Here is a 20,969-nt window from a genome sequence, read left to right on the forward strand (position 1 = left end):
AACAAAGGACAAGCCAGGCTGGAGATGGACTGACAAGTTCTATCAGCAATATGTCTCACACACACACACACACACACACACACTCTTTTGGGGGGAGCACTCATCTTCAGAATTTCTTAAAATTGTGCTAAGGCAGTTATTTTCCAGCCCAAAAAGACTGGGAAAACACAGGGGAAGAAAAATCCTGTCTGATTTGCTCATATTCTATTTTTTGGATAAAAGTGTGGCCTTTTAATTAAAATGTTTCCACCTGTCATCTTTTACCTTTTTTCTTTTTCTTTTTGGTGCCTTCACTCTTCATTCTCTTTAAATATTCAATTTCAATGCCCACAATAAAGCTGGATTCTGCAGCTTGAATTTGGGATGCTCAGCCCAACAGATCTGGGACTTGCCGAAGTAGCAAATCAACTCAAGTTAGGTGCATAACTTAATTACATTTATCTGATAAAATGCCACCTTCCTACAGGACACCCCAAATAATGTGCTTTCCCTGGAACATCCAGAGTCTGAATCATCTGTTTTACCCCTGCCTTATGCTAGCTTAGCACCACTGGCAACAGCAGCAGTGTTACACAGATTTGAAGCTGAAATAAATCCAGGGAGACACAGACACACCACAAGCACACCAAAATTAATGTGCTTTTCACTGCTCTTCGTGTACAAACACACAGGGAAAAGGAGGAATAAAAAATTTTTCTTTTCTTCCTCTCTTTTCGCAAGTTCCTGGCTATCATTCTGAAATGTAGATATTCCCATCATGCCTCGGTGTTTTTCAGCCCCATGATGCCCTCACTTTTGATTGTATAGATGAAGTTGAAGTGCACAGGGTATTTACTGATCCAGTTATCTTGTTCTGTGACAGGCAGAATCAATCAATCAAGGGGCCAGCTTTATGCTTACGTATTCCAGGCACATTTCCGCACTTCAGGATACGAGATCACAGTGTTATCCAGCCAAATTTGATCAACAAATGCAGTTCCCCTGTGCCACAGCAATCTCAGATGAAGATGTTATTATGTGGAACTGAGCAAAGTGATAAAGACAGTACAGAAAAGGGAGGAAAAGTCCAGCTGGACCTTTCTGACAGCCTCTATATACTACGGCTGCAGCATCCCTTTTTCCAAGGCTAACAAAAATAGCACATTCCCAAGAAGCTGTTGCAAAATGCTTTCTGGCCACCCTGTATCTGTTGGTACTTAATGAAAGAAATGTTAGAGTTTGCTAACATGTTTTTAAATGTTGGATAACAGATTACACCCCTTGCCACTGTATTTATGGAGATATTTCTAACACAGGGTCACACACTGCATTTTTCATCACTCTTTTTGAGAACAAGCATATCATAACCTGAAAGTCCAAAAATGTATTTTAAAATCATAGCTGGCTTAAGCAACCTTTAAGGATTTTTATTTTAAATCCCAGCTACAAAAAAGATGTAGTTGGATGTGTAAATGTTGAAATCTGTCTCAAGGAGAGTTGACACAACGCTTTATTTTGCCAATAGCTTTTCACTTTGCTATTGCCCTACAGTTTTTTTTTACATTATTTAATCCAAAATACCATCTTTTTGATTCTACCTTTCTTTGCATTTTAAATCTTTAATGGGAGCCTTTGGCAGTCCATGGGCACAATTATTAGATATCTGCTGAGAGAAATTGAAAAATTAATCATACTTTCCATTTTATATTTCGGTACTATACATAAAAATTATCTGGTCTTAAAGCTGCATTCTGTGGTCTGTTGATATGCTCTTCCCAACATGGTAAATACTATGCAGGAATCCATGTATATCACATTCAAATCTCTTCAGCTAAACAGATAAATGGAGAATGCAGTGTTCTCTTTTCAAGTGCAAAATTTATTTCAGATCATTTTTCAATTAAAAGGCATCTGCTGCTATTTCTTCTGTTATGGACTGCCTCAAAAATCACTGTAAAAAGTACCCTAGACTAATCATATGGATGATACTGAAGTTGTTTATTACCCTTTTATGGACTTGGGTACTTAAATTACAGTTTTTCACAACTGTATGCAAAATGTGTAACATAATCTTTATGCAGTTTATTACAGAAACTGATATATGCATTAATCTGACCTTTGTCTAAATAGACCCTTAACCACAGGGAAAAAAAATCCAAAGGCATCTATCAGCATGTGAGCAGTATCAAAACTGCTAAATCTATTAACTTTGTTTTCCTTTCACTATTATTAAACTGGAAAGCAAAATTCAGCTGGAAAATTATGCCATTTGGGTTCCCTTGTCATCATGTAGTAAGTATGAGAAATATATGTGGAATAGCCAAATGGCCAATAGACAAAACACCCACTCCAAGTGACGTACTGTTTTCCATACCACTCAGACAAAATCAAAACAACAGAGCTGTTGCAAACAAAAACAAAATAACATTTCCCATAAGCATTCCAGACAGAGAAAATTTACAGGAAAAGAAAGCTGGGAAACGACCCAGAGTGATGTGACTGTTTGTACCTCCAGCCATAAAACCCGCTTCTGGTTGAGCTGGTAAACAACAGTTTAACATGAAAAACACATAAAGGCTCACCATCGATTAATTGTCAAACTTTGGAGTTAAAGATTTACAGCTGCTGGTGCTGCTGCCTTGGGCCAGGGGGGTCGGATGCTCGTCCCTCCTGCCCTGCACTGGGGCAGATGCAGCCAAGGAGCTCCATCTCATTCAGAAAAGAACAGGATGCGGCATGGGGAAAAGCTCCAGTGCTAGAGCAAGGAGGGGAAAGTAAACAATCAGGTTGATTGCTTCAGAGCAGTGTGTTCTGCAGAGTTTAAAAAAAAAAAAAAGAAAAAAGAAAAAGAAAAAGAAAATCCAGCTTTTTTTTTTTCTTTCCAGAAAGTCCTTCCAACTCTCAGTGCAGCCTGGCGGAATAACAACTTTAAAAAGTGAAGATGTCGCTTTTTTATAGCTGACTCACATTTATATAACTTTGTTAATGCATCTGCTCCCTGGAAGTTACAGTATCTGTGTTCAGCTGCGATACCTGCCCATAAATCGTGGCAGCGCGGCGAATATCAACAGCTGCATTTTACTATTTCAGCCCGTCAGTTTACACTGTCTCCATCACGGCGAATTCCTGTCAGCTGCACTCTCGCTAACACAATTCCTATGTTTTGCCTGGCAGTAAATGGACGCTCCTGCCCCAGCATCATCTAAACAACTCTGTTAACATTTGCCCCCGAGCGTCTCTCTCTTTGTCCAGTCCCTGTCTTCTAACAGATGTCATCCAAGTCTAATCAAGCATAAAATGGTCATAAATATTTCTTTCTGGTAGATTTCACATTCGCATTTCATGCAGGGACATGATATTTTTCTGCTACCTCCAGGGAGTACCTAATGCAAAAACCAGTTACTTACATTCAAGGCTCATGTTCCTTTAGTAAAATGCAGCACATGTTCTCAGTTCAAAGACATAAAAAGGCGCAAGACTTTATCTTCTTTTGTTTAACTGCACCCTTTTTTTTTTTAACAACGTGTGCCACAGCTTCCATCTAGGTATGACATTGTCCTTTGCTTACCAGGCAAACACACAATGCTGAATTTTGACCCTACCACTCTCTCAAGCACAAATATTTTTGAATTTCCTACTCCCATACCTTAATTATTGCACAAAATATAGATTTTTTTTTTTCCTCAGCTGTTTCATTTGCCAAGCTATTTAAAGTATTCACATGAAAAAGGCTCCTCACTATTTTGGTTCTTTTATGCAAAATTTTGCAACCTACCTCATCTTCTTTCATTAAAACCAGTTAAATGATTCTAGGATACAAATTTAAGGCTCATGCCTATTTAACAGTTCATAATCACGAGATTTAAGCAATTTCCAGTGCTTAAACTTTGAAACTATTTTCAAGATAATTAATCCTTCTTGATGTTAGAATAATCAGAAAAATTATATTTACCCTTGGTAAACTTGGTAAATAATATGTCAGGCTGGAAACTAAAACTAACCTTAGATTATTCATAAAGCTTTGTGTGTTATCATTTTTTCCCCTTTATGTTTGGCACAGCAGAAATATGCCACAGCTATTTAAAGTGAACCACACAACACTTAAGGATATAGATCACAACAGTGAAGCTGTTTTTCCTCTTCCCTCTCCACTGAGCCTAATATTTGATTACTGTTAGTCAAATCAAGCTTTCAGGCAAATAATCTCCATTTCTTAAGTTAATGAGATGTGGTCATGTCGACAACAGCTTGCAGAAACTTTTAATTCCAATTCCTGCAGGCTGTGCTGGCCTCTTTTACAGCAACCACGGTATGAATGAGTCAAATTTGCCAAAATGGCTTATGTAGACAAGTGCACACTTTAAAGAGGCACTAATTAAAAATACCCACTGGTATCATAATTTAAATACCATGAAAATAAACTGTAAAAGTAGCTCAGCTACAATCTTACGACTTTCCTTAGAGCTCGTTTACTTTAACTAGATGATGTTTTATTGCAGATGTATTCCTAGCTAAAAAACAATTTTACGTCTTGGAGGAATTCAAGATTTTGATATAATTAAACAATTTATGTTAATATTTGTTTCACATAAGCTATTAAGCAAGCCCCCCAGAACAAGTGCTAATTGAGAAAGATGCAAAGAAGTAGACTGCTGAAGTAAGCAGCAAATTTATACTGTGGATTTACTGCTCTATCTGCAACTTCCCCCCTCATTACAGCCCTCTTTCTCCCTCTCACTCTGCTATAAGGCTCCCAGCTGTACTGAATCCCATTAAAACACTTTCCTTGGATGCTGTTATCTACTGCTTTCCTCAAAAAAGGAAGAAGAGGAGAAGGGAGACGAGAGGTGGAGCTTGGCATTATTCTCAATGCACTTCCCTGGCCACAACTTCTCCAAAATCCCTTTTGTCTTTCTGGCTTTTTTGGCAGGGAATGAGAGCAGCACAGCTGTAGTGTAACAAAAGCAGACGTGAGACCAAAAATAAAATAAAAAAAAAGTTGGTGCTGAGAGGGTTAAAACTATTTAAGGGGTTAAATATGCAATTACCACTGACTAAAACCAGAGAGACATATAGATAAATAGAAGAAATGAAGTCCCCAGGTTCCATTCAGAAGCCTTCATCACATTACTACCAGACAGAAAACTCTTTAAGTACCATTTTCAGATGTTAAATCATTGTTCGTGCAGCACATATTCTCACTATTCCTGGGGGAACAATATCTGAAGACAGCGTGCTAACAAATGCAATCCAGTAAACAGGCATTTTTCCTCTTGTTGTTAGTACCTTTGTGTTCCAGCTCCCAGCTCTGTCATCCATGCCTTCTCTCTGCTTTGAAGTTAAAGTACTGAATGAGCGTTGTCATCTATTATCCAGAGTGTGCATGTAGATTATAAATAAGAAATAAAAGTGACTTTCAGTACACTGCTTTTGCATTAGCAAGTTGCCTTCTCTGTTACCTCCTCTGTCCTTCATACTTTGCTACCAACATTATATTAAAAATATGACTTTAAGTGTTTCTTCTAGAATGCTATAAAATATGTACACAGCAGAGACGAAAGTTTTACTGAAACAAACAAGTCCAGCAGTTTAACCAGGTTCATGAGTTCAGCTCCAACAGACTGTTTAAGCCTTATCTGCAGATGTCCTTCAGGCCCCTGACACATTAATTGCATCCCCAGCTTCTTTTGCATGCACACTACTGAGCACAGAGCTATTAATTACACTGGAGTTTATTTACAGAAAGAACCTTTTCCACTATTGATCAATTATTTATTAATATTTTCTGGCGTAATGATTTTTTCATTTTAAGGCCACAAATAAACACTTTTTCTACAAGTAACAGCACTGACCTATTTCAACTGCATCTACTTGCTCCTGGTAAGCAAACTCATCTCCATGAACACAACTGTGAGACAGAAACATTTCTCCCATTGCTTCATCTGAAGGAAGCACAATCTGCACTTTTAAGTGATCCATCAATCCCTTTAATCTTCATAGAATCCTAGCATAGAATCCTAGTATGGTTTGGGTGGGAAGATCATCTACTTCATAACCCCCTGCTATGGGCAAGGACACCTTCCACTCCCCCCTGCTTTCAGCTGGCTTCAACAAGCATCACTTTGGGTGTCAATCCACACATGCTGCCTCAATTATGGCATCTTAGGAAGGAAGGAGAAAGGTTTTTGAAGCCCTGAGGGGTGGTGGGCACCAAGGATGTGAGCAGAGATCTTTGTCCTGGCCCTGCTCCACTGGAGAGTGCCCTGGGCCACCTCTGGGTAGGGACACAGTGGTCTCGGGTCTCACACATCATCTGCCCAGATGTGCCCCTGCAAAACTTTTGGGGAAATCCAAGCAGAACCAAATCTAGCAGAGCCCAAAGCCAGCACTGCATGACAAACTGGAACCACAGAATCATTTATGTTGGAAAAGACCTGTAGGATCATCAAGCCCAACTCCTGACTGCACTGCCAAGTCACAAAGCCAGCTTCATGAAGGGTAAGCGCAAGCGTGGGAACAATACATTCTAAATAAATAATAACAACTCTTTTACACTTAATAAATTTCTCATTATTCAGTGGAACGTCCATTTTAGATGAGCAAAAGCATACTCATGCACCTAGCTCCCCTTCAATTCCATGTTCAGGTCAAAGCCTTGGCAGACATTAGCTCTTCCTCAATATCTGTATTGCCTCAGATGAGGGGAGCACCAAGACCTGAGGACCAAAGCTCCTCTGGAGAGAGAGAAAAGGCTGGATGGGACACACCACTGGCAGTGCCATGGCTGCTACCTGCAAAACAATGGTATCAGCAAGCTTTCCTGAAAATTAAGTCCCTTGGTGCAGTTCCCTGTCTCTGCAGTGACTTTTGGGGCAGAAGGGGAATTGCCTCTTGGCTCTTCTGGCCGGGCAGCAAGATTTGCAGTCCATTTGTGGCTCAGTATGGGCTGGTCAGGTAAGGAATCTGCAGGGCAGGCACAGAGGAGCTCTGCTTCCCTTCATCCCTCCAGGTGTCCTGGATCTTTCTTCCTTTCATCCTTTTGGATAAACAATAATGATATAAGGAGGTTCAAGCACAGTCCAGTGTTTTTCACTTGGACATATGGGAGCCAGTCCTTTTATAAAATGCTTTTGGTAAATGGTTCAAGTTCCTGTAAAGACTGGGGCAATCAAGTAATGATTTTCAAGGCTATCATAGAATATCCTGAATTGCAAGAGATCCATCAGGATCATCAACTCCGAGTCCCGGCCCCATTTTAGGACACCCCAAAAATCCCACCATGTGCCTGTCACCTACCGCCTATCTGGAACAACACACAGAAAAAAAATGAGATGGAAAAAATGGAATAGAAGAAGACAAGATGGAAATGTGATGGTGCCTAACAGTCTCATTGGCAGGCAGCACATCTGCAGGCAGCTCAAACAGCCTGGGGAGCCCCACTCTCCTTCCCTTAGGTAAGGTAGGAGTGGAATCTCTGGATGCATATGGATTATCAGAAACCCCATGAAAATGTGAAGGGCATGCTGGTGCCAGCCATGCTCAGGAGCCCCTCCAGCTCTGGGAAAGCACCACGTGCAGGACCTGACTGTGCCTTACCCAGGGGAAAGAGGCAGCCCTTGTGTCCTTGACATTTACTGCAGGATGCCTGTCAAACATATGAGAACATGAAGGGGTACTTTTTCCCTGCTAGGGGCCAGTTTTCCATCCAGCTCCTGAACAAACTGAGCCCCAGCCCGGCTCCCTTACTCAGCAAGTTCGTGTCTTGCCCAAGATGACTAACAGGTAAATACTCCCAGGTTTCACGAGTTCATTTAACAAGAGCTCTACCTCCCCAGCACAAGGGGATCAGCTCCTAGAGACAAGATGAGAGGAGGTGAAAAGCTGGTCTTAGGAAACATGAGATCAGGTACAAAAGGGATTCTTTGCTTTCAAAGCATAATATGTCAGCTTGTGATAAACCTGAATTGCTTCATATACCAAGGATCACTAGACATTAGCTGCTTTTTATATGGCAATATGGTGCAGAGGTTTCAGACAGAATATTGTTTTATGTTGATCATGATAAAACTCTCTGTAGCTTTGATAAAGCCTGCACAGGCTTTTCATTCAAACTAATGAGTGATACTGGCTGTTGGATGCCGAGGCACGCTCTTGATGCTTTCCAATGGTTCAACTCGTAACCAGGAATCAATTCAGCCTGGATAAGCAAGAGTGTTACACATCTAAGGGGTTTTGAATGATGATCCTGTTCCCTGTGCTTTCCTCAGGTACACCTGAAAAGGCAGGGTGACAAAGGGAGCACCACATGTTGGCAAAGCACATCTCTTGCCCGGGGATCTCCTGGGTGCAGCCTGCTCTGAAGGAACAGTTGGCTCACTCTGTAATCAGCCATCAAACAGCCCCAGCCCAATGGGCCATTCACTTAGCACAGGCCTTGTGCTGCTCTGCTTTCCAACATCTGTTTCAATGCTTGTCATCTCCCTGCTTTAAACAAATGTACTGCAGATGTCTTGTCTTGTGGACGACAGGGACTTGGCAGAGACAGGAACAGAGGCCTCCAAATGACAGAGGCGTGGCTAAGGCAGTTACTGGGGGGGTCCGGATGGACTCTGGGCACTGAACATGAAATGGGATTTTCACTCACACCCCCAGCCCATGTCCCCCTTTGAACCTCCTGTTTTCTACTTCAGATTTAAGGGAGTGATGAAGGACAGTGACTGGGATGGAGACTGAAGTACGGCCTCCTCAGAAACATGTGTCCTGAGTCTTCTCAAAATCATCATTGACATATACAATTAAATGGGAAAACACACTCACTGGCTCATCAACAACCTGATACAAGGTTAGACATAGAGGGATGTTGGTTTTTTCTTGTCCAACCCAAGCCATTCCATGATAAGACTTTTGGTCAGGCACTGGGGAAAACCTTCCTAATGGAGGGCTGAGCACCAAAAGGCCTGGTCAGGACTGAAAGCTCTACTGACGGGCTGCTGAGAAACAGATCAGGCAGACTCAGGAGCGTCACAGACACACTCTACTCCAGCCTTTGGCCTGCATGGAAAGACTAGGGGGGAAAAAGTCCATTTTTCCAAAACCCACAAAGAAAAACGTTAAGACTAGAGGAGGAGCTCACAGCAAACCTGGGCTGGTGGGCTGCCCTATCCTGAGCGTGGCTGCAGCCCAGCCAGGCCATCAGCCAGCACTGGAGAAGTTCCTACCTCCACGACCTTGGAAGGATCCCCAAACGTGAACACGGCACACGCTTCCCTGCCCCCAGGGAGAAGCACGTATTTTTGCTCACAGTTTATGAATCTTTGACGTACAGTCCCTATGACACAGCCTTGGAAGGCCATATCTTTTATTTATTATGCCTAGCAATTGTCCTTGCAACCAATTATGAAAAAAAAGCAGGTGGTCAACAGAAACTCTGCAAAATAAAACCCCTCAGCAAAGCAAACACCGTACCTTTCAGAGCAAGAAAAAATACTGTAAACAGAGCTAATCACTGTTAAACCCTTATAATCCAGTCCTTGCCCAAGTTAAGAGACTGAAACCAACAGTAAAGCACTTCAAAAAGCATTAATCGGAGCAACTGGTGAATCATTTCTCAAGGAAAAAGAGTCAGAACTATTTTAAACCCTGAACACTCACTGTGTTGTGAAAAGGGGTTCAGACCTATCCTGCCAGACTGGACTAAGGGACAAGAGTCCCACAGCACCTGCTGGGATGGCTGCTCCAGGAACAGCTGCTCCAGGGACCTGGGGAAGGGCTGCCAATAAGGGCTTCACCCCAGTAGCCATAAAGGAAGATGTGGAACAGCAAAGAGCCCACTTTTAGCTCCTCCATAAAGCAGCTACAGTTACCAGCATTCCCTGCTCCTTCTTGAGTATTATATTCAATAATATTAATAGGCTCATATTTACCGTATCTTAAAAGCTAACAATCCCATTGCCAGCGCTAATTAAAAAGACAAGAAGCAGAAAAGAAGCAGTGGATTACTTCTTCAATATGGATTCACGTCTAGATTTAATAAAACCTGCTTTAGTGCTATAACCTTACATTTGTTTCAAGAACACTATAAAAGATAAGTCTGCTTTTTGTTGTTTATTGACTTGGAGGGTTTTCTTTTGGATCTGTAATACAGCCTTACAGCCATGGGAAAGCAAGGAAGGAGACTGTTTTCCCTGAACAAAACAACTGCTTTTGCTACCCAAATACCATGTCAGGGATGAAGAAACCAGTACAGCTATTGAGAGGGAAGAACAGGCACTAAAATGAAGCACTGGTGAGGTTTAGCTGTACCAAACCCTCTCTGTGACCTTACAGAAAGCACTTTACCTACAGCTATAACTGAATGCCACAGCCAGCTGTTCCACAGGAGACACTTTGGGGAATCTACCAGACACAGAGCACCCCTGTCCCAAACAGAGCTCCCACACCTGCACACTCAGCACACTGGATGCTTTCAACTTTAGCTTTCCAACAAAATCCAGAGCAGTTGCTTTCCACACACACCTGTCCATCCTGCTCTGAGCCTGAAGAGGGATGACATAGGAGAGCAGGTATGCAATGCAACACAACAAAGTCAAGATAAAACTGCAGCCACTCACCCCAAAACCAGAGCTATTCCTAGGTGAGCTCATCTGCAGATCAAATTTCTCATTTAAGCAGAGGCCAGAAGAATTCTCCCAGAGACTGCTGAGACTGGACTGGGAGGATCTGAGTGCTCCAAATGCTTTCTTATCCATGAGAAAAACTATGTTCCATCTTGTTTCTAATTTTTGCTGCAAGATGCTGGGCCCCACTACTTCTAACAAGTTCCATCCTCCTTCCCTGTGCCTGCCTGACCTTTCTCCTTCAGTGAATCACTTAATTATGTGGAAACAGAAACAAAAAACGGTGATGGTTTAAGAAGACAAATGCTCCAGCTTCATCCGTGAGAGAGCAGCCAAATCCTCCCAGAGTTGTGGGTCTGCTGCTGATTCAGGATGCCAGAAGGTACTAGGGAAGATCCACCCTCTGCCCACACAGTCTTTGGGAACAGCTAGGGACCTTACCCTATTTCTGCACGTATCTCACTGATTACTGGAAAAAGGAGGAAAAAAGCAAGAATGTCAGACAGTCAGTGGTCTTACAACATTTCACTGGTGTTGCAGTTCTTTCCTGGCAGACGTTTTTCAGTATCGGTGATAATAACAAGGAAAATTTAAGGAAAACTTGATTTGAGCACGCCAACAGCAACCACATTCTTTTAGCTTGTGATCACTCTAGCTCAAATAGACAACATTTTTTTCCCCCCTCCCTTCCTGCACTTAATTTCCAGGTAGAGTTTGTTAAAGCCTGAAATCCCACCTGAACTTTGGAAAGTCTTAAAAAAAAAAAAAAAGGAAAAAAAAAAGAAGAAAAAAGACCCATACACAAATATTTGGCTAAGTGACCCATAGCAAATTGCGTAATGCCAGTTAAAAGTTGTGTTTTCTAAGTATCAGCCCCAGAGGTTTTATCTGAAATAAAATCCTGATTACTTCAGATTCTGGAGGCAAACTGTGACCTTGCTCTGCATCTCCAAATTTGAAACATTTGTGTTGTGCCCCTCAATAACGATGCCTCTTGCTAGAAAAGAATTAAATCCTTTCAAAAAACTTGCTTATTCTATTTCATAAGGTAAGAAGGCCCCAAATGTGCATATAAGAATTAGCTCAGCCTTGAAGCTTGATCAAAAGAGGTCACCTAAACCTGGAGCTGCAATGCTCTACCAAGCAAAAATGACCCATCTCCAGGCATGCAGCTGCATGCCCAGCGATGTTTCTGTCTGTAACCATCCCAGTCCTCAATCCTTGGTCATTAAATGAGAGCCAGTATTAGGTCAGCACACAGAACACAAGGAATTATATCCATTTCTTGCATCCTTCTCTTCGGTTTGCCTGGGAACACACTCTGAGAGCTGGGGGCAAAGGGGAGAACTGCACTGATGAGTTTTACAACACATTGTCAGAGAGATTAAATAGCCCAACTCTCCTCAACCTTCACTTTATCAGCCCTACTTTCAGTAGCCTGGAAAAAAACAAAAAAGAAAAAAAACCAAACCAAAACAAAACAAAAAGCAAACAAAAACCCATAAAAGAAAAAGAAAAAGGAGAAATATGATTCAAAATAAATTGAAAAGCCCAACTTGTAATAAACCTGGCACTTGCCCCAGGCTTCAGGGATGTCTGAGACTATACACTCCACAGACACAATCTGTAGCTTTTATAGGGGAGAAAGAGATATATTTGCACTATTTAAAACAGGTTGCAAATATAGTTTATGTTTTGAAAATGTAGGGAGCACGGCTAACAAAATACAGAATGCAGCAACAAAACAAGCAACACTATCCTACAAAACTGTCATTATATAATGTCACTGTTTACACTAAGCCTCCAGAAGATACCTTCTGTTATTTTTTTTTAATTAATGGGGTGCTATGCAGTTAAATAAACTCATGAAGAGCATTCACAACTTCTGCATTTTTACTTCATATCCCAATCTTTATTTACAACATCACTGTTATAAATTACAACAGTACTGTTAACATTCTTCTCACTTGCTGGGATACCCAGTGGAGCTCCCCTGAACATAATGCAGGAAACCATGGCATTTTATTCTGTTCTTATTAAAATGTTTTTTAAGTCAGAAAAAACTCCACTGAAATCAGGGGCTACACTACTGAAAACAGCTGCAATTCCACTGCTGCTCCTCAGGCACTGCCAAACAATCTCCCTGCATGCAGCGTGTCTCCAAATAAAGTTAAATTAGTTCTAAAATATCAGCAATCCATGCAACTTCTTATTAGTGTGAAATTACTTAAGCCTTAATTCAGCAAGGTACTTAAGCACATTCCTAATTTTACAGGCATGAGACGTACCAGTGACCTTAATCAGACTAGTCATGCACTTACATTTAGGCACATGCTTAAGCATCTTGCAACGTTAAAAGCCACAATGAGGAGCAGTTCCATGTGAATTAAAGGCTGCTTACACCTCCATAGGCACACTACCATTTTAAGTTTGAGAGATATATATATATATTTATATATATTTTTGCTACAAATAAGTGGTTGCACCACTTATAAAACAGCCCTTAAAGTATGAAGATCACTGGAGGAGGAACAGTCTTTAATAATCTGAATAACATCAATCAGTTGAAACAGACTTTTAATTCATATCTGATGCTTGCTGGAAGCCTTTTGCAGTGTATACACGTGCTGGCTAACAGCTTTAAAGCATTCCTTTGCAGACTTTCCCTAAACAGCACTCCTGACGGTGGAACTTTACTGCTTATGAGTAAGCATAAGCAAATATAAGGGGAGAGTGCACACCTACGAAAACAGCTGGGAACAAACACACCACTGCTGAATTTTCACAGAGATGCAAGGCTAAAAATCAACCCAGCAAACATATTTCAGAAGCTCCATCCCTTCAAAGAGCCCACAGAAACCTAAACGATTCCTGCCTGATCCTAATTTACCAGGTGAAGTAAAAGCAGCTATTGTAAAACAATAAATAAATACAGAAATAGACATGGGCAGCCCACAGAGGACTTCTGGATTTGGATGTGCATGTAACCCAGGTGATTACATGTCTAATGACCCAGCTTCTGCATGTCCATGCTTGTACCTGCACACACAACAGCAGAGCTCTGGGTGCCAATGTCAAGGTGCTCTGAGGACTCAGGTTTATGCAGTTATTTATCAAAGACCTCAGAAGCAAAATAAAACAAAACCAGGACAAAGAGAAAACAATAATCTCAGCAATAGCAACTAAGTAGTAGTTTCCCATTACCCTTCAACAGTTAGAGAAAATTTAGGGCTTGTTGGTGTCAATAAGTAGTTATAACAAAGACATTAGCAATAGTGAGGATAGGGAATGCTGCATGAATGTTCTCAGCATGGTTCATTGACAACTGATCTAAAAATTGAATTATTAAGGAAAAAAATCATTGATTCTAAAACCCAGGCAAGGTAGCCAGCCTATGTTAAAACTTATTTAATTTTTCCAGCGCTGCTTCATTCCTAAGCTCTCAGAGCCACAGCTTTTCCATTGAAAAGCAAAAGACATTTTACGCACAATTTTCCCTCTACTAGAAAGAGGTATATTGTGCCCTTCAGTGAACATAAAATTGATATTATCGTCTCTTAGTTTATATCTCACTACTTAACCTTCAGATTAAAAGTTATTAGATTTGAATGACTAAAAAGACATCATGTCACCTTCCGTTCAATGCTGGGAGATGGCAGAACTTGGGGGAAAAGTCTGAATGATAAAAGCCACAAAGTTACTGGGAACATAAAGTTGTTTTTCACAATCTCTGATGAAACAGCAGAAGCTCTACAAATGCAGTCATCTTTTCACCATGCTGTAATCTTCAATTATGAGGGTACTACAATACAAAATCAGACACAATCCAATAGCCTGCATGGAGCTTAATCTATACTTTCAAATGGCTCCTTCAATAGCAACAGCAGTTTAATAATTAGGCTTTCTGTCTCTTTGGACAAAATGACTCAACACGGACGCTCCCTTCTAAGTCTAACAAACAATTTTGGTCTAACCCAGTTATGTCAATATGAAACAAAGACTTTATCTTGGATCTAATTTAGCAGTTTTGCTCTACAGAGAGAAGTCCACATCATGATCAATGGGACTGTTAAACTCCTGATGTGGTCTGTAACCTCTCCTCACAGGTTTGCAAAATAACCTGGAACTCACCAATTAAAAAAAAAAAAAAAAAGGCATTTCTTTAATTTACACTGCAAATTCAGATTTCTTTCTAGTCAAATTTTCTTTTTGATCTGCCCCGTTAAAACAGCCTCTCAACAATACACCAAATCCCCCATTTCTTGTACATTTTCCTTGTCTTTGAACATGAACGAAATCTGAAGAACCCACATATTCCCTCTGGAGTTTGATTCCTTCAATCTAACCCTTCACATCTCAACATTTCATGAAACAACCTCTGCCAAAGGGCCCAACTCTGGCATCTTCACACAGACACCACAAACAGCCCAACTGCAGGGCACAGACCAGAATCTAGTCCAAATTTCTTTTGTCTATCAGGCCTTCTTTTACACATGAACAAAACTGTATTTTTCACTTGCAGATATTTACTGGAATAAAAGCACAAAACAGGATATAACAGGAAAACCCCCTTCTTTCCTTACTTGGTGGACACATGGCAAAACTAGTATTTATCTAAATTCTTCAGAAAGCTTGAAGTGACACTTCATAATTACAGTATAGTACAGCTCACAGACAAAGTGAAGAAAAGAAACTTCCCCACAGTTCTTTACATAAACCTCCTCCTTCTTTCTCCACATACCAGTTGCATTTGTATTTCTATTCCAGTTTGTCATAAACACGGCCACCTTGTAACCCTTTTTATCAAGCAATCTATGCACTACCTAAAAGTACACTACACTCCATCAGACAAGCTATAGGTTTACATTATCCAAACATTCCAATTCTGCCTGCTCAGCGCAGCTTGTCAATAAATGCAAGCAATTGCAAAACAGCAGTGTGTGTTTTTTTCCTTAAGAGAACACTGATAGGAGCCTGCCAGTTCTGCAAAATAAACCCTTTGCAATCTCTGCAGCTAATCTGTCAACAAATTACTATTAAAGTCATACCTCCTCAAAGTTCAAAAGCTTTCTGGATTAGACAAAGATACTGAGTTTTATACTCGTGGGGCAGTACTTGAAGTTACGGTATCAAAGTGGATCCGGCTATTGATGTGGAGAGGTTTGTATTTCTGCCACCATGCAACACAGCACTTGGTGTCTTGCTGCTATGCATCAGGATTCAACTTTGTAATCATTCTCTTTGTTCAATTCATAGTCTTGTTTCACTGCTAATAACGTGAAGAACACTTTAATGAATAGTCCTGAGGATAAAAATAAAATGCAATAAATAATATTTATTTTATAAGCTTTAAAAAAAAAAAAAAGAACTGAGGCATCAAACCTTCTATTTGAGGAGATGTCAGAAACCACTGAAGCAACTACAGCTGTGATCATGAACATTAAAAGGCAGTTTGTCCCTACTGACCTTCAGCTTGTGGGTCACTCCAACACCCATTCTGCACCTCCCAAATGTTTTTCATGATGCCTCAGAGCCAACAGATGCTGCCAGACTCTGCCTGGTACTTTGTTCCCAGGTTTTCTGTTCTGTCGCTTGGCGCTGCCTCCGTGGGCACTCTGGGACAAAGCTCCTGAGCCCCACTACCTGACCCCACACCAAATCCCTGCTTCATCTCTTTAGGAAGTACAATGATCCAGGTAACCTTCATGCCTGCCCCAGACTTGATAAGCAGGTCACCAAACCCCTGCCCATTCCACCACATCCTGACAATTACTGCCACGAGATGCTGACCTCTGGCACCTGTGGAATCAGCAGCAGAGGGAAGGCCACCTCTGCCACCCCCAGCAGGTGCCAAAATACTGTGAGAAAAAGTTCTCTTTCCCTTAAACTTTGGTTCTGAGGGTGACATCTATATGCATTTCCACTTTTACCCAACTCTTCCACATACATGCCATCCCTGAAGAGTCACTTGTATTGCTTTGCCTTTCTTACTTCACCAACATAAACATCAGTTGGAATTACTTGGCTTTATTATAAATAGCAGAACTCATCCCCACATTTGCTACTCCCAGCTTAACAGTACGTTTTATGAGATTGCTAATGCTAAAATAATTGAGCATCACATCACTCTCTGTCTCCTTGCATGGCAGAATCACCCTAACATGACATGGGAAGCATAAAACTTGTCCTACAAGTCCTCCCTGTACTCACAGCAAGAGTGATCACACCCTACACTTCTCCTGCAAACATATGAACAGCTGTGGTGCTCCATATTTTTCCATGGTAAAATGTTTACAAGTCTGCAAACCCATTAAAACTTCCTAAAAAAACCCTCAAGTATTTCTGTTTTCCTCTCTCATACTAACAAAGCTATTAGTCCTAATAAATTCATAAATGTCACCAAAAATGTGACCCTAAATTCAGCACAGTTGCTTTCACGAGCCATTGTACATGCAGGTTTCACTGTTCTGCCACGCTCATCATGGGAACACACAACCAACCACAGCAGCAAAGCTCAAACTACCCACCACTGATTTTTTTTATTTTTTTCAGACAAAACAAGTGCCAGGTGGCAAAATGAAAAGATTTGAATGAAATGCTCTTAAGAAATAGCTGTTTAATTCAGAACTCATTCATTTGTATTGAAGGAGTGTTTTGTAGAATGCATTCTGTTAAGTGACCTGAGAGCATATGTTGTATACGGAGAAACATCTAAACATTATGCTCCATGTTGTATGTGTATCTGTAAATGCTTGCATTAGCTGTCTGAAAACAACGGGGTTTTCTTCTTTTCAGCATTTAAAAATGTTTTCCAAACACCAAGGTTGATATTTTTATGCTAGCTCCGATTAGCCTCTTATTGTTATCAGGACTGGGTTTGTTGGTCGCTTTTTTATTTAATAACTGTTTTAAACTTTGCAATCAACTTGCTTTATAAAAGATAAACTCCATGGAGAAGTTAGTCATCAAAACCAATTAACAGCAGAATTCAAACACAGAACATAAAGGTCTTTGAAGAACTTGGAGAAAAGCAAGATCCCCAACCACATTCTCTGTACTGGCAGAGGATAAATAAACTCCAAGCTAAAATCAGAGCTGTGTGAAAGCAATCCCAAGCCTGGCAATCCCATCCCCAGCCCTGAGCACTCGGGTCTGTGCCGAGCACTGTTTGGGGAGGGCTGGAGGACTGGGAATGAATGGGTGCCACTCCTTAACTGACCGAATGGGCGGCTGAATGACACCAGCCATTACATGTGAGGTGACAACATTATCTGAGACATCCTGAGCTCTTGGGATAGCTACAAGCCTTGGGATGGCTGTGGAGAAGCCCTGGCACAGGGTCAGTTCATGGTGGAGGAGCAGAGGTCTGAGCCATTCTGGTCCACCGTGTGCACGTCTGCACGATCCCCCCTCCCTGTTTCTCTCTGCACAAAGCCTCACTGGAAAATTCCATAGTGCTCCTATGGAAAACACAGTGTAATTAACTCATTTTGATACTAAGCCTTTTTTAAGATGAGACCTTTGTGTGGAACATATTTTACTCCTCTTCTACTGTCCTATATTAATCAAAGCTGTAACCCCTGTTGTCTTTGCACTACGAATCAGAATGTGCCCCTGGCAAAGAATGAGGGAAAAGTCAACAGGAATTAAGTTTCAGTGCAACTGTTTACTCAACTGTGGCCTGCAGTTATTGAAATTTTATCCATGGTTTTGTGTGACTACTGCAGTAATGAATTCAGCATGGCTGTGATTTTCTCACTGATGGTATTCTCACTTCAAGTAAAAACCTGTAGGACGAAATGATTGAAACAACCAAAGTCTGTGCATTTAGTATCATCCATTTTTCTGACTTGTTTAATTATGGCAGCTTTCTGTCTTAGGTTGGCAAATGGGGTGCCCTGCTCCTCCTCAAGCCTTCACTTTGCTTTGTTTTTGAGCACAGGTTTTTTTCTTCTCCACAACAACCTGCTAAAAAGATCACTGTACACTTAGGGGAGTCTTAAACAGATGCCAATCGCTTATTTAAAAGGTTTTAAGAATCCTTATTGCATTAGAGAAAGTGAGGGTTAGGCGTGAGTGTATTCACCATGGCTCTGCTGCAGCCTTTGTTCCCAAACACATTAATGATACATGCCCAGCACTTTGGTGTAAAATTTCCTCAGAGGGCCTCAGAATTTTATCAGGGAAAAGAAAAAGCCAAACCGTATTATACAGATAATTTACACTGGCGAATTTGGTCACTTCCCAGAATATACACTAATTAAAATACCAAGGCAAAACACACAATTTGGTTCTGATTCTTCTGAGTTGAGGAACACGGACATGGATGTATTTATTTATTTATTCTGACATTTTGCACAGCAGATACCTCTTTAGCCTTCCTCACTAATAGAAAACATTCTGTTGATAGAGGTTGCTAGGTTATATTAAAATTTGTTGCAAAAACAAAACTTAACGTTAGCGTATTTTCCACCCAGTGACATATTTTGGAAACCAGTTATTTGTATACAGCAGTTCACCCAATCTCTGCCACCAGACTCAACACAATCCGGCAACGGAAGCAAGCCCTGATCTTTGGGTGTTTCCAGGGAATGATTACAAAAAAGGAGCCCCGGAAGAGAAGTCCAAGGTTTCCCTTTACACTAACGACTGACTGCAATCCCCTACGGGCAGAAACGCTCAGAATGTCACAGGCGAGTCCTAAAAGCATCCTCTGCCTGGCAAGTACAAAGGGCTTGGGAGTGGGGGGGGTTAAATGCTTCATGCTTTTCCTGTAGGTAGGAAACTTGTAATGCATCTTACAGTACCTGCTGTTGCTGGAGATGTGCTAAATCTGCAGCCCCAATTTCAACGGAAGGTGTCTCGCCGTTTGATCTCACTTCCCGCAGGCTGCACTCTAGTAAATGGTTGCCACCGCTCGCTCCATTCTGAATGGCTGAACCGTTACTTTTTGTCTCAGTCCCAGATTCTTGCATCATGACTCAAAAACCTGAAATAATTTAGGGGAGGGGAGGGGGGGAAAAAAAAAAAAAAAAAAAGCAGCTGTTAAAACAGTTGCTGTATATAAGGAGACATGCCCTGTTTTAAATCCTGCCAAAACTGTAAACATATGTCATTTTCCTTCATACGATTTATCTTTCATTAATGGTTCATGCTACTAGTTTATGTTTATTTATCCGTTGGTACAGCTATAATTTTAGTAAGTTAGTTCTCTTCTAAATATAGTATTATTTGCTCAACATCTTTTTTCCCTTAGAGAAAAAAAAATATTTTTGAACGAACACACAGAATCCATAATTAAATTTCTCTAGTTACATCTGGATGCTTTACTTTGAAACGGATGAGTCATTCTTGGCAACATATGATGGACAATATCAAAAATGTGATATATGCTGTGTAGGGGCATGGAGGTGAAGCGGAGAATTCACTATTTTGGTTTTCACTCATACCATGATAGTGCCAAATTAGCACCTTTTATTACTCTGAAGCAATTTAGGCTTAATCTGGAATGTGCTGAACCATCATCACTTCTCATTTCAGGAGAACTGCTACAAATGCTCACAGAATTAGTCTTGTTGGCCAAGTTTTAGGCTACAGATTTGGATGCTCTTATGGCATTACAGCGAGGAGTCTCCTGTGTTATTTGGCTAAACATCATCTCAGCAGCCACACTCCCTCCAGCCAGCCCTCTCTACTGACTCTTGGTGTCAGCCTGTCCCTGGCTGCTTCACACTCTGAGCTCACCAAGAGCATCAGTGGGTCACAAGCCTTCAATGAGGATGAGGATGAGTACCCACCTCCTCACCCCAGCACCCCTGGGATTTGCACACCCTCAGGAGCAAATATCACCATTGGTGCACAAGACTCCCCACACAAAGCAAGCATGCCAGTTTCCAGCTGCGAAGCACTAACTCAGAGATATTATGATGACTTGTTTTAAAAGTATTTCCACCTGCAAAGCCCCAGCTTCCAGGGTTTAAATACCATTAACGTGTCTGGCTTCCACCAGCCCATCCCTCCTCTCCCCCTCACCCAGGGAAGATGGGGTATGGAAAGCCAAGCTGTGTGTCCCAAGCACACTGCCAACTCCACACTAACCACATGCACGTGGGAGCCAAATGCCCCTGTGCAGGGTACTTCACCTCAGAAGGGAGATGTTTTATCTTCAAGGAAGAACCCGTTTGAATTCAGTAAACCAAGCACATGGATGGTAGCAGGACAGATTCAAACATTCAGATTACATTTAAATAAATTTCAGCTGGTCTATGGAAACTTCTTTCAATCTTTTTTGTTAAATCTTCAAATTATGCCAGGGGACAAAAGGGCTTGGAGACTCATTATAAAGCTTCTGTCAACTCCTCTGTAAAAGCTCCA

General features: G+C 41.2%; 1 protein-coding gene across 12 annotated transcripts in view; it reads right to left on the reverse strand.

Annotated features, from left to right (window-relative positions):
* FOXP1 (forkhead box P1) overlaps window positions 1-20,969 on the reverse strand; it is a 376,781-nt gene that overhangs the window by 143,605 nt on the left and 212,207 nt on the right. For all 12 annotated transcript variants that reach the window (XM_077184567.1, XM_077184572.1, XM_054640153.2 and 9 more), the window contains one exon: window positions 19,403-19,584. In XM_077184567.1, the coding sequence (XP_077040682.1) occupies window positions 19,403-19,573 (171 nt within the window). In that variant the 5' untranslated portion in view covers window positions 19,574-19,584. The remainder of the gene's footprint in view (window positions 1-19,402; window positions 19,585-20,969) is intronic.

Source organism: Agelaius phoeniceus, chromosome 11 (assembly GCF_051311805.1).
Source record: "Agelaius phoeniceus isolate bAgePho1 chromosome 11, bAgePho1.hap1, whole genome shotgun sequence".
Classification (NCBI taxonomy): domain Eukaryota; kingdom Metazoa; phylum Chordata; class Aves; order Passeriformes; family Icteridae; genus Agelaius; species Agelaius phoeniceus.